The 12345-nt window shown below is 33.0% G+C and overlaps 1 protein-coding gene across 1 annotated transcript; it reads right to left on the bottom strand.

Annotated features, from left to right (window-relative positions):
• Nucleotides 1–7028: 7028 nt before the first annotated feature.
• LOC132266895 (uncharacterized) lies at nucleotides 7029–12315 on the bottom strand. Its single transcript, XM_059767906.1, has 5 exons — nucleotides 11469–12315; nucleotides 10239–10554; nucleotides 8440–8521; nucleotides 7949–8194; nucleotides 7029–7424 (listed from the first exon to the last, which is right to left on the bottom strand). Exons 1-4 carry the CDS (start codon nucleotides 12037–12039, stop codon nucleotides 7988–7990), a joined length of 1176 nt encoding a protein of 391 aa, XP_059623889.1. The 5' UTR covers nucleotides 12040–12315; the 3' UTR covers nucleotides 7029–7424; nucleotides 7949–7987.
• Between the last annotated feature and the right edge of the window lie 30 nt (nucleotides 12316–12345).

Below are 12345 nucleotides of genomic sequence, written 5' to 3'. Positions count from 1 at the left end.
GCCAATTAGATTTGGTTTTTTTTTTGTCGGTGCACCCCTAAGTATTATAAAACAAACCAAAAAGTAGTAGTTTGATAAAATTAAATATTAAAAGCTGAATTTTAAGTGCTAAAGTTTTAGTGATAATTATCTTTTTAAATTTTAACCATTGACTGATAATTGAAATTTTTGCCACTTAAAATTTAACTATATTTTAAGCGGTATTTAAATTGTGTGTCAAGTGTTGTATTTACACGAACTCGAATTTTGACACTTTGTAGAAGTGTCCGACACTTTTTATTAAAAAAGGTTTAGAAAGGTTTGTTTAGTATTATTTAGAATACTATTGTAAAGTTGTTTTAAAATATTTAGAAACTCAGTGTACAATAGTTTTTTAACGATGCTGTGGATTGCTACAATGCATTTTAGAATACTTTAAACTTTTGGACATTTTAGAATTCCCCATACTTGAGTTGTATATGTTTATCATTATTTAGAATACTATTGCACACTGACTTTTAAAATATTTTAGATATTTTTTTGGTAGAGTATTTTAGAATCTCATTCTATAATTCTTGGTCGTTCAATGATAAGGGAGGGTGGGAGTTGATTTATCCCACACCAAATAATTTTAGTGTGCAAATATTCTCTAATCAATGCAAAGTATGCTAGAGCGGACGACCACATCAGCGCTAACTTATCAAAATAACTTAATAAAGGTAAATCATGGATTGAGCAAAATCTATTATAAGAAAATACAACGTCGAAATACAACTTCGGTGATGAAGAAAAGATTTCAAATTATCTGGGCTGGTACATACAAATATGTGTACCTCCAATTCAAAGCATAGTCTCTATACCTTTTTCCATCTTAATGTGTCAGAACATACTCAATGAGAGATGCATAAGAAATGGATTTTTGGATACTAATAATGCTATATAAGTTTTGTACAATTGCAATTTCTTTTAATAATTAATATTAAATTTTGATATATTTTTTAATTTCTTTCAATAGTTAATTTTAAATTTGATACTCTCATCAGCTACACAGTCACCTAACTCACAAGTTGAGTAGTCACATGACAAATAAGGTGACTATGTAACAATTAGATTTGGCTTTTTTGTCCATGTACCCCTAAGTATATAAAACAAAGAGCATGTGATGTGTTCATTTCGAATGTATTAACCAAAAAGTAGTAGTTTGATAAAATTAAATATTAAAAGTTAAATTTTAAGTGCTAAAGTTTTTAATGAAAATTAAAAATAAAATTTTATTTTATTTTATTTTATATCTTTTTAAAATTTAACCATTCAGTGATAATTGAAATTTTTGTCACTTAAAATTTAACTATATTTTAAGCGGTATTTAAATTGTGTATTATGTGTTGCATTTACATGAACTCGAACTTTAACACTCTGTAGAAGTGTCCGATACTTTTTATTAAAAATGATTTAGAAAGGTTTGTTTAGTATTATTTAGAATACTACTGTACAATTGTTTTTTAACGATGCTGTGGATTGTTTGCACTGCAATGCATTTTAGAACACTTCAAACTCTTGGATAGTTTGCATGACAATACATTTTAGAATTCTCCATACCTGAGTTGTATATGTTTGTGTATCATTATTTAGAATCCTATTGTACACTGACTTTCTAAATATTTTAGATATTTTTTTGGTAGGGTATTTTAGAATCTCATTCTATAATTCTTGCTCTGTAAGGGGCCTATAAAGAGGGATGATGGGAGTTGATTTGTCCCGCACCGAATAATTCTAGTGTGCAAATATTATCTAATCAATGCAAAGTCTGTGAAAGCTAATGACCACACCATTATATGGGATAGGTAAATCATGGATCAAGCAAAATCTAGGGAATTTATAGAGAAGATACAACAATGATTTGACCCAATTCAACACAATATCTGTCCCTTTTACCATTTTAATGATTGAACATACTTTAGATACTAATACTATAGTAGTTTTGTACCATTGCAATTTCTTTCAATAATTAATTTTAAATTTTGATATACTTTTTAATTTCTTTCGATAATTAATTTTAAATTTGATATTCTCATCAGTTATATAATTATCTAGTTCACCATTTGAATAGTCACATAATAAAATTAAGGTGCCTTTGCAATTTCCATATGTAATTCCGTTGTACAAGCGTGAAGTCAATGTTGTTTATCTCACAAATATGAAAACTTTGAAAGCTAATAGATTTAGTGATCAAAAAATTTAGAGCTAAAATAATGAGGGAAATTTTTTTTTTTTTTTGGATAGAATGAGGTTGCCATCACCATAGAATTAGAAGCCCTAGCCACCACATATTCTCATGCATTACTTCATTATACTACGTACCGAAACTGAAGAAAAAAACAAACAACAACAACAACAAAATTTAAAAAATGTTCATCTAATATCAAAGAAAATATTGATGACAGGAAAAGTACATGATAAATAGACATCAATATGAGATCTGTACCTGAAAATATAGTGTAATAGTACATAGCAAGAGTTTTTAAATACATTATGTACCCCAAGCAAGTGATTGCAGTGAGACCTCGCCGCCGTCTTTTCTTTTCTTTTTCTTTTTCCACAGCTTTCATATTTCATCTTACAAGTAGCATTTCTATCTGAATCCAAATTAGCAATTCAACACGAATGTGCGAAACGGTAGGAGAGAGGAGCTTAATAGGAATCATACAACAGAAGCCTCGACCAGACAGACACATCTTTCTTAACATTCAAACAAACACATGGAAAAATTCATGCACCAAAAATCGAAGTTGTGAGCACACAACAAAAGCAGAACAAGATGGATTAATATTGTATTTAACAGCAGTCAAAACTAGAGTGAACCGCAAACCTAATTTGCTAAACTGGTGTTGTTGCCACTAATATCATAACTACGATCGACATGAATCTTTTTTTTTGCCCTTTATGGATGCTTCTTCAATCATGAAACTACATTAATTTATGCATTGCGTAAAATGTCTTCTTTGCTTTCTAGTTCCTGTGGAACATTGGAAACTTAAACTTTGTTTGTGATGCATGAACTTAATTTTCCCCATGTCAACGTGCTTCGCGGGTTGCAATTGATTCGCCTACACCAAGTGATAATCACTTATTCATCTTCTTTTCTACTGCCCCCTTCTCTAATTTGACGATGCATTTGATTGTTCATGTGTTTGTTTTGTTTCATTTCATACCCTTCAACTTGGTGTCTTGGTTGTTGTCTGGTTAGGTTGAGTTGATTTTTCCTCTGGAGTTTTAGGTGATAATGACTTCTATGACTTTGGTTGAGGTGGGCTCCCACATGACTCGGGGAATGCCTCTACCAGTTAAGCTACCCAGCTAACTTGATCCTGGAGAAGTCCATTGGACAGGGGACACCGATTAGTCAACGCTTCAAATTCTATAAATAGTAGAACATGGATGCCTCAAATTTTAAGAGAGTACAGAGGACGCCATCAATATAAACATCATGCTATGAAAAAGAAGGATTGAGTAGGAGTTTACTAGAACAAAGACAAAAAAATGAATGGCAAAAAAATAAAATAGCATATAAACAAATGAGATAAGAATATATGTAGTTTGGCTATGCCTACGTTCACGGGGAAGACAAAACAATATTTCACTATAAAAATAAAGAGATATAATGTAAAGTAGCTCACACTCAAAACTCAATTTATACCTAAACTCTCTCACTCTCAAACTGATATTACAAGCTCACAATACAACTGATGATTTCGGATGCCATGGGCAGAGGCTATTTATAGCAGCTTATGCTTGTTGATCAAGTGACAGCAAAAACTTTTCAAACATAGCTCGGAGATCATACATACTTGGAGGGAAAGTTGATGATTTAAGTGATGACATATTGCATGATGATGCAAATGGTGAGCTATTGCACGGTGAATTGGCAGAATTTGAACCACATGCAGCTTTCAACACATAATTTTTTATGAGACCATTTTTTTATGAGAGCTGATATTCGCGCTACATCATCTTTCTCTTTAAATGAAATTACAACAAAGCTCAATATTTTATTCTTACAATTTTTTATATACCATAATTGTCCTTTCCAGTTAAGGTAAGATTCTTGGTGCTAAAATGAAAATTCCTTCAACTTCTTTTTCTCTCCCCCTCCCTTTCTCTATTGCCCAAATTTAATGGTGAATTTTTTATTTTTTATTTTTTATTTCACAAAACGAGGGTTTCGCTCGTTAGAGGACTGAACCAAACATCTCACGACACGAGCTGACGATTCTACTTTCTTCTTAAATATATATATTTTTGAGCTGGTTTTGAATATATATATATATATATATATATATATATATATATAAAGAAATTATCATTAAGGCTCAGTTTGACCAAAAAAATAAAAAATATATATATTTTTTAAAAAATATTTTACATCCAAACAAACTGAGCGTAAATAGAAGTAGAAAAGTATAGAATTCAATATCAAAACTTGAGAGAGCACTATTTACTGATAATAATAATATGAATGTCATTAGAATAGAAGGTATTTGAGTTGGAAACAAATACAAAAACTTGTCTCTCGGAATCCTTTTTAAATAGTAAATTGTCATATGAATAGATAAAACTTATTGATAGTGTGTATATTAAATAAATTACATTTTTGTCGTCACAACAAACACATAAATTTCAAAATGAAAATCCTTAACTTAGCTTTGTAAGAGAAAAAGTTGATAAATTGAAATTATAAAAAAGGTAAAAAGGAGTTGTCAAATTTTAATACAAGAGAGAAAACTTTGATATATAAATTGAAATTTTTAAGGGCAATCAAGGTATTAAAAAGAAAAGAAATAAAGATGGTGTAATGAAAGGACTCTTTTGTAATTTCATTTTTGACAAGAAAGAGGGTGGAGCACTTTAAGCCATTAGTAGTGTCCCAATATCAACTCCCATTTTTATTTATATGTTTTATTGAGTAAGACAATTATAGAATCTTGATTAATTTATAATATTTTTATTAGAGTTGGAAGTTATTCAAATATAAATATATATATATATATATTATATTATGTTATATTATATGATATATGTTATTACTTTTCCATCTTGTCATTATAATTATATTTTTGTTCATTGCATACTTTGATGTCTTTAATCTCAATCACCATGATGTCATGCCTTTCTTTTATACAAGACACAGTAAAATATGGTTAAAAAAGGATTCGGAAAGGTAGGAGTATAATTCTATGAAACTTACTAGGAAAATTATTCATTTGTTTTTTATTTTCTTATGTATATATTTGTAAAGACAATAAAAGAAAAATGTACCAAAAATAAAATAAATTCCTATTTCATACAAATTGACATTGGCACTGTTTGATCATTCTAGAAATATTGGTTTGATTTAATCTGCCACCAAGGTTGATGCTTTAGTAGGTTCTTCGTCATATTATAATAATTTCATCTCAATTTTATATTGGGCTACAAAATTAAGAAATTATTAGGTTGTTTATAGAAAGTAAAATTAATATAATCAAATTCGATATTTCACCGATTTGATTAAAGCTCTCATCAGATTGGATTGAATTCAAATTTTATGAATTCGTTGCGTGCGAATTAGATTTGGTTTTTTGTCCGTGCACCCCTAAGTATTAGAAATCAAAGAATATGTGATGTGTTCATTTCGAATGTACTAATTAAAAAGTAGTAGTTTTATAAAATTAAATATTAAGGGCTGAATTCAAAGTGTTAAGTTTTAGTGATAATTAAAAATAAATTTAATTTTTGCTACTTAAAATTTTACTAACCAACATGCCAATGACCTAGAAGTACCAAGTTCATACTTTTTAAAGAGATGTCAGGGGTTCAAGCATCTGTGAAGAACGTTCTAGGAAAAAATATATATATATTTACTATATTTTAAGCGATATTTAATAGGTTTAAGGTTTGTGTAGTATTATTTAGAATATTATTGTACAGTTATTTTAAAATATTTAGAAAGTCGTACAATAGTTTTTAACGATGCTGTGGATTGTTTGCAACTACAATGCATTTTAGAACACTTTAAACTCATGTATAGTTTGCATGATTATACATTTTAGAATTCTCCATACTTGAGTTGTATAGGTTTGTGTAGCATTATTTAGAATGCTATTCTACAACGAGTTTCAAAATATTTTAGATACTTTTTTGGTAGAGTATTTTAGAATCTCATTTTGTAATTCTTGAATTCTTGATCGTTAAATATTTTAGATATTTTTTGGTAGAGTGTCTTAGAATCTCATTCTGTAATTCTTGATCGTGCACCTTGGTCTATAAAGAGGAATGGGAGTTCATTTGTCCCATACCAAATAATCTTAGTGTGCAAATATTCTCTAATTAATGCAGAAGCTAATGGGCACAGCGCTAGTTTATCCACCCGGCTTGATAAATAGATATAAATCATGGATCAAGCAAAATCTAATCAACTTATAGGAAGATACAACGTTGGTGATGTAAGAATGGTCGGAAAGTAATACATATAAATAGGCGTACCTCCCATAATCTCTTGCTTAATGTGTCAGAACATTATCAATGACAAATGTAGAGATCTAAGAGCATATTGGTGGGTTTGAAATGAAATTGATTTTTGGATACTAATAATGTTCTAGTGATTTTTTAGGATTGCAATTTCTTTCAATAATTAATTTTAAATTTTGATATATTTTTTTTAATAATTAATTTTAAATTTAAACATTCAGAGTTATCACTTAACAAAAATAAAGTAAGAAGAGATGGCACCTTAGTGCAGTTTTCGTATATAATTTTATGGGTACAAACCAGCGTGAGGGTGGTATTCTGAAAATGAAACGGGGAGCTATTTATCTCTCTAAGATATGAAAACTTTGAAAGCTAATAGATTTAGTGATCCAAAAATTTAGAGCTAAAATAATAAGAGTTTGTTTTTTTTGTGATAGAATGAGGTTGCCATCATCATAGAAGCCCTCCCCACATGTTCTCATGCATTACTTCATCATACTACCGAAACTCGGAAAAAATAAATAAATAAAACAACAACAAAATTAAAAATAAAAATGTTCATATCATATCAAAGAAAATTTGATGACAGGAAAAATACATGACGAATAGACATCAATTTGAGATCTGTACCTGAAAATATAGTGTAATACTAGCAGAGTTTTTAAATACATATGTACCCCGACCAAGGGATGCAGTGAGACCTCGCGGCCGTCTTTTGTTTTCTTTTTCTTTTTCCACAGCTTAGTGAAATATGCTTTACTCCCGGCTACTGTGGAACTAGATTCGAAGACTTGTGTCGGCATTAAAGTAGCAGCAACCTTGATCTTCATATTTCACCTTACAAGTAGCATTTCTCTCTGAATCCAAATTAGCAATTTAGCACGAAATGCCAAACAGTAGGAGAGAAGAGCTTGGAATCATACAACAACAGCCTCAACCTGACAGCCACATCGGTCTTAACATTCAAACAACACATAATGGAAAATTTCATGCACCAAAAATCGAAGTTGTGAGCACAAAACAAAATCAAAACAACAGCACTAACATATATCAGACACGGATTAATATTTATTTAACAGCAGTCAAAACTACAGTGAACCGCAAACCTAATTTGCTAAACTGGAGTTATTGCCACTAACATCATATAATATTCTGGTTGCTATTTAGGTGAGGGTTGTATGAGCGGAGTGGAGTTTGAAAAACTCATTGTTAATTGGAGTCAGAATATATATATATATATAATTATTAGCACCTGATGTATCAATTGATAGATACTGTAATAGTCACAAATGAAGTTCCTTATAGTATATAAGCTAATCAGCACCTTACATAAATTTTAAAGATGGTATCACACATGTATATATAGCTTGCACTTGATGGTCTCATCATTTGGCCATAAACTACTCAAACTTATGAGATTCACAAATTCTGAAGTAAAAAAACTACGAAGCATTAAAAATACCTGGTGTCAAGGGTAATCTCGAAAGAGAATTTGGAAGGATTAGCATGCATGGCAGGAGAACCAACCGCTGAGGGAACGCATTTTTATGTACTTACGGAAGGATACAACTTTGTGGGAAGTCCTAGGAATCTGAGAGGCATGACTGTCGGAAATTGAGCTTCTCATATCTTGGGCTTTCATCTGAGAAATTCTCAGCTTGTTCAGGATCTTATCCATAGCAGCCGATCTCTTTTTTTCCAGTTTCATCTGAACAAAACTTTTTTTAAGTAAAGGCCACAGCACCAAATGGTTCGGTCTCAATTATGTGTACCCTATGAGGCTTCTTTATAATAAAATATGCAGCGTATCTCATTAAAACATGCAATACAACCAACAAGAAGATAGGTGATGCATCAGTGATCCACATTTTCTTCCCCGAAAATTATGGATATGCAAAGGATATCTTGGTAAAATTGCCGGTCTATAAAACAACAAGCAGATTTTAAACGAACCTCAAGTTTCCGAATTTTGGCCTCAGCTTTTGCCTTCTGCAAGTTCTCCCAGGCAGTGATCTTGGCTTCATCTCTTTGGAGCCTGCACAATTCATGAACGTTATGTTCATTGGCAAATGCAAGCTATATATAGAGATGTGTGAGGATCCTCCTGGCCCTTTTAGTCACATGGAAGGAGTGGAATATATCAAAAGGGGGCTAAATTTGCCATAAAACAGAGCTTTTTCTGAACTTACCTACAAGTTTCCTCACAACTTTGACAGAGTAAATTGCAAAAAAAAAAAATCTTTAAAGGCAATGGATGGTGAATAAACACTTGGTTGACAGAGAGCTGACATTGAGCTCATTAGAGATGAGACTTCAAAATTCAGGTCTATTAGGTTGGGTGTTGCTTTATTGGGGAAATGATTTGTTACAAAGAAGAAAGATGTGGAGTGGAATCACCTAAACATACTACAGGGTGAGTAAGAATGGGTAAGAAGAGTGAAATTTTAAATTTTAGGGTGAAAAGAGTAAGAATGGGTGACAAGTGAGCCTTCCTCATAGAGGCAAAAAAATGTTTGGTGTAGATCAATTTCTATCTGAGTTTCTTTTCATAGCGTAGTAGATGATAACGTCCCAAATGACAAACAGGAACACGCTGAAAAAAGGTGACAGTTGATAATCAAGTCACCTCAGGAGGCCTGCATATGAAAGTTTCTTTCCTGATCAAAGTAATTGTTGGTTCGTCCAAGTCAGAAGAAACATCCTCAAGAATGTTAGTGTGTTTGTATTGTGTGAAAAATATGCTACCTGTTCATGACATCTTGGTAAATGTGTATTTCTACTCGGGAGGTGAAAGATGGATGGACTTAAAAAGGTTGGCCTAATAACTAATAGTCAACATTGGAGAAGTTTCATTTTTTACAGAAAGAAAGGAATAGGAGAAATTTTGAGGGTGAGGGAGCTATCAGAGACTAGAATGACTTTCTTTTCTATTCTTTTGTTTTCCATTCAACAAGAGACTAGAATGATTGGCATGGCAGCTTTTGGTGCTCAAGCATATTCTAAGGACATTGCGCAACAGATTTTGACAGAGCAGTGTTTTCTCAGTTTTCTAGCTGCAGTGGTTTTATAGCCTCCACTAAGTTTTCTAAATCATTTAGTAGATCATGTTTATGAAAGCATTTTCATATGATATACACAAATAATTATGGCTCTTTTAAAAATATAATATTCAAGAAATCAACAAATTCATGCCACAAAAACTCATAACAAGGCACGTTGTTACCAAAAATAAAGGTGGTGTTTAATCTCGTATAGGGGAAGAAAGTTGATTTCGCTTATGAAATATTAAGAGTAAAATATGATGATGTTCTAGCTTAAGCCATGAAATACAAACCAGGTAAATGTGGCAAAAAGAGATTAAATCAACTTGTAAGTCCAGTGAAAGCATTTAAGAGATAAGGTAATTCAATGGTTTATGTTCCCCTTAAAGTCTTTCCTGCAGACTTTCAATTGTTTGGTATGTCTCTGAAGTTTTTGATTTTAATGAATGAGGAAGGAGAATAATAGAGAAGTAATACGATGCGAAAAAGGTAAGGGAAATGATATTCACACTCCAAATGACACAATTCTCACACTCCACAATTGTTTCAAGAACTCTTACAATACACTTTTGAGGACAATTGTATCATTTCTTTATTAAAAGAAAATTAATGTGGAGTGTGAGAACCCATTAGGGATTGTGAATATCGATCACTTCTCAAAAATAAAAGGGAACAAGAAAAAAATAATTTGCAAAAAAAATAAGAACATACTTCGATGTGTTATTTGTTGCCTCTGCATCCCAAGGTGAAGTTAAGTCCTCAACATCTGGTGAACCTTTCTCTTTGAATTGCCTTATCGTGAGGGCTCGTTTGTCTACCTGCACATCCCTGACTTCCAATTTAGCAGAACAGTTGCTGTTTGACTCCACAAGGGAAAGGATTGCACGAGGAGAGGTAGAGAAAGATGATATTCCTTCGGGAGATGAGTGGCTGCTACCCGTGGGGCTCATCTGGGTTGCCATATCCTGTCGTGAAACAACACGAGAGACTATGTCTTCTGAATCCTTAGTGTCCTCGAGCTTCTCATCTGTACATTTGATTCAGCATTGGTAAGCCAATATTAGCTGATGTAATTGTTAAAGATGCAACAGTGCACCATAATCATCACGTATCTTGGCAACTACAGATGTTGTGATAGTTGAAGTCACTGGTGTTTTCTTGGCATCTGGTGAGCTATTCACTCCTCTCGACGTCTCCTTTGAGTAAGGACATACTAAGAATATAAGAAAATACCGAATTTCTTGTTTTTACTTTTTATGGTGTGTCGACACAATAATCTGAGCCCGTCACAAAAGTGTCATGTGGCTGGACTTATTTTATGCCACAATTGTGTATTGACATTTCATGGCGGGAAACATCAAGGAGGTTGTGGTTTGACGAGGCACAAGGGATGTGTTAGCTACGGCATGATGCCACGGAAAGTGTGCCATTGTAGTTAGTCAAAGCATGATAATGGAGCAATTACCAGTGGGTAGCATGACCTTAGACCCAACGCGCACTAAACACCCCTCGTGGATGCATAGAGCCCCCAAGTTGGCTCAAGGTTGCACACTGAAAGCCCATCATGGCACTCAGGTGCAAGCACAAAACATATCACTGTTCGTCTGCAATCCAAATAATTTTGTTTTTAATAAGAAACAACATCTACATTGAGGAGTCGTAATTGGTCATAACTATTCCTAGGCACCTCCAATTCACGCACTGCCTATCGTTACATACATTTAGTGTAGTAATGCATTCATGAAGTCATTTAGCGGAAATTGAAAATGGCAAGAAACAATTCAAACAGTAAATGAATTTCTTGCTTTTTATGTCACATAGACCATAAAGTTCTTGTCATTCAATCAATCTTGATTTGGAAAAAGCCTAAGCTCTACTTTCACAAAGGAGACAAATAGATTGACCAAACAAGATCTAAAAACCAAAGAAAGATCGTCGTACCTCGGGAGCTGGGCAACGAAGACTCGCTTAACAAATCTGACCACCCGGGTAGACTAACATCTTGCCCCACATTATTCACAGTGAGTACTGGTTTACAATGCCCACCATTGCCATTACCATAATGAATGGACAGACCATCTGGTACCAGTACTCCAGTTGTAAACGGCGAGCCAGCCATGAAATTCCTCACACTACCTACTTGCTGCACCGGCATGGCAAGCGAATAATTGGAGTAGCACACAGTCCCTGGAGTGCCAAGTGGACCGCTCATCGACTTGGATTGTCTCTGAGATTGCAATTTTGAAGAATTCTTGCTAACACCATATCCCATAACAGGGCTGGTAATCCACCTTTCAGCATCATCCCATTTCGAAGGCAGAGTCCTTCCGCTATTGAATGGCATCAAACCAGCAGCACTTAGATGCCTCCGGCTAGGGTTTACCGGCATCGGTACTCGTTCCGAACACCATCCCTTTTGAATTCCCCCCACATTGCTGTTATCCAGGTAATCTGGTGTTCCTGGGCTTGTATATGTACCAGAATTGTGGGACAACAACGAATTTCTGTTCATGTCTCTCAATTTTGAGCTAAAGAATCAGTGTCATTGCTTCTTGGATTGCTCAAATCTAGTAAAGTGGATTGTCAAGTGTTAGTAGGTAGGTTGTTAGGGTTAGGTTAAAAAGAGGAATTCAGACCCAAAAGTGTTTGAAATAATGCAATTTCATACTCAGTCAATGGTTTGGTGACTATATTTGTATTTTTAATTGGTTTATCAATGATTGAAGTACCCAAAATTAAATTTTATCTTTCTAGAGATGAACCCTAATTAGCTTTAGTTTAACGTTTACATACGATATATATATATATATATATATAT

The sequence above is a fragment of the Cornus florida genome, unplaced genomic scaffold (assembly GCF_030987335.1).
Source record: "Cornus florida cultivar Cherokee Brave unplaced genomic scaffold, ASM3098733v1 CherokeeBrave_3.0.0_Hap2_Chr07, whole genome shotgun sequence".
In the NCBI taxonomy this organism is placed as follows: Eukaryota; Viridiplantae; Streptophyta; class Magnoliopsida; order Cornales; family Cornaceae; genus Cornus; species Cornus florida.
The sequence above is the reverse complement of the archived record's forward strand: the minus strand, read 5'-3'. Positions and strand labels throughout refer to the sequence as shown.

Coding starts and splice junctions, on each gene's coding strand:
- LOC132266895 (XM_059767906.1), bottom strand. CDS start 12,039: ATGAACAGAAATTCGTTGTTGTCCCACAATTCTGGTACATATACAAGC. Junction 8,522..10,238: donor GCAACAAATAACACATCGAA/GTATGTTCTTAT, acceptor TGAATTGTGCAG/GCTCCAAAGAGATGAAGCCA. Junction 8,195..8,439: donor CCAAAATTCGGAAACTTGAG/GTTCGTTTAAAA, acceptor AGTTTTGTTCAG/ATGAAACTGGAAAAAAAGAG.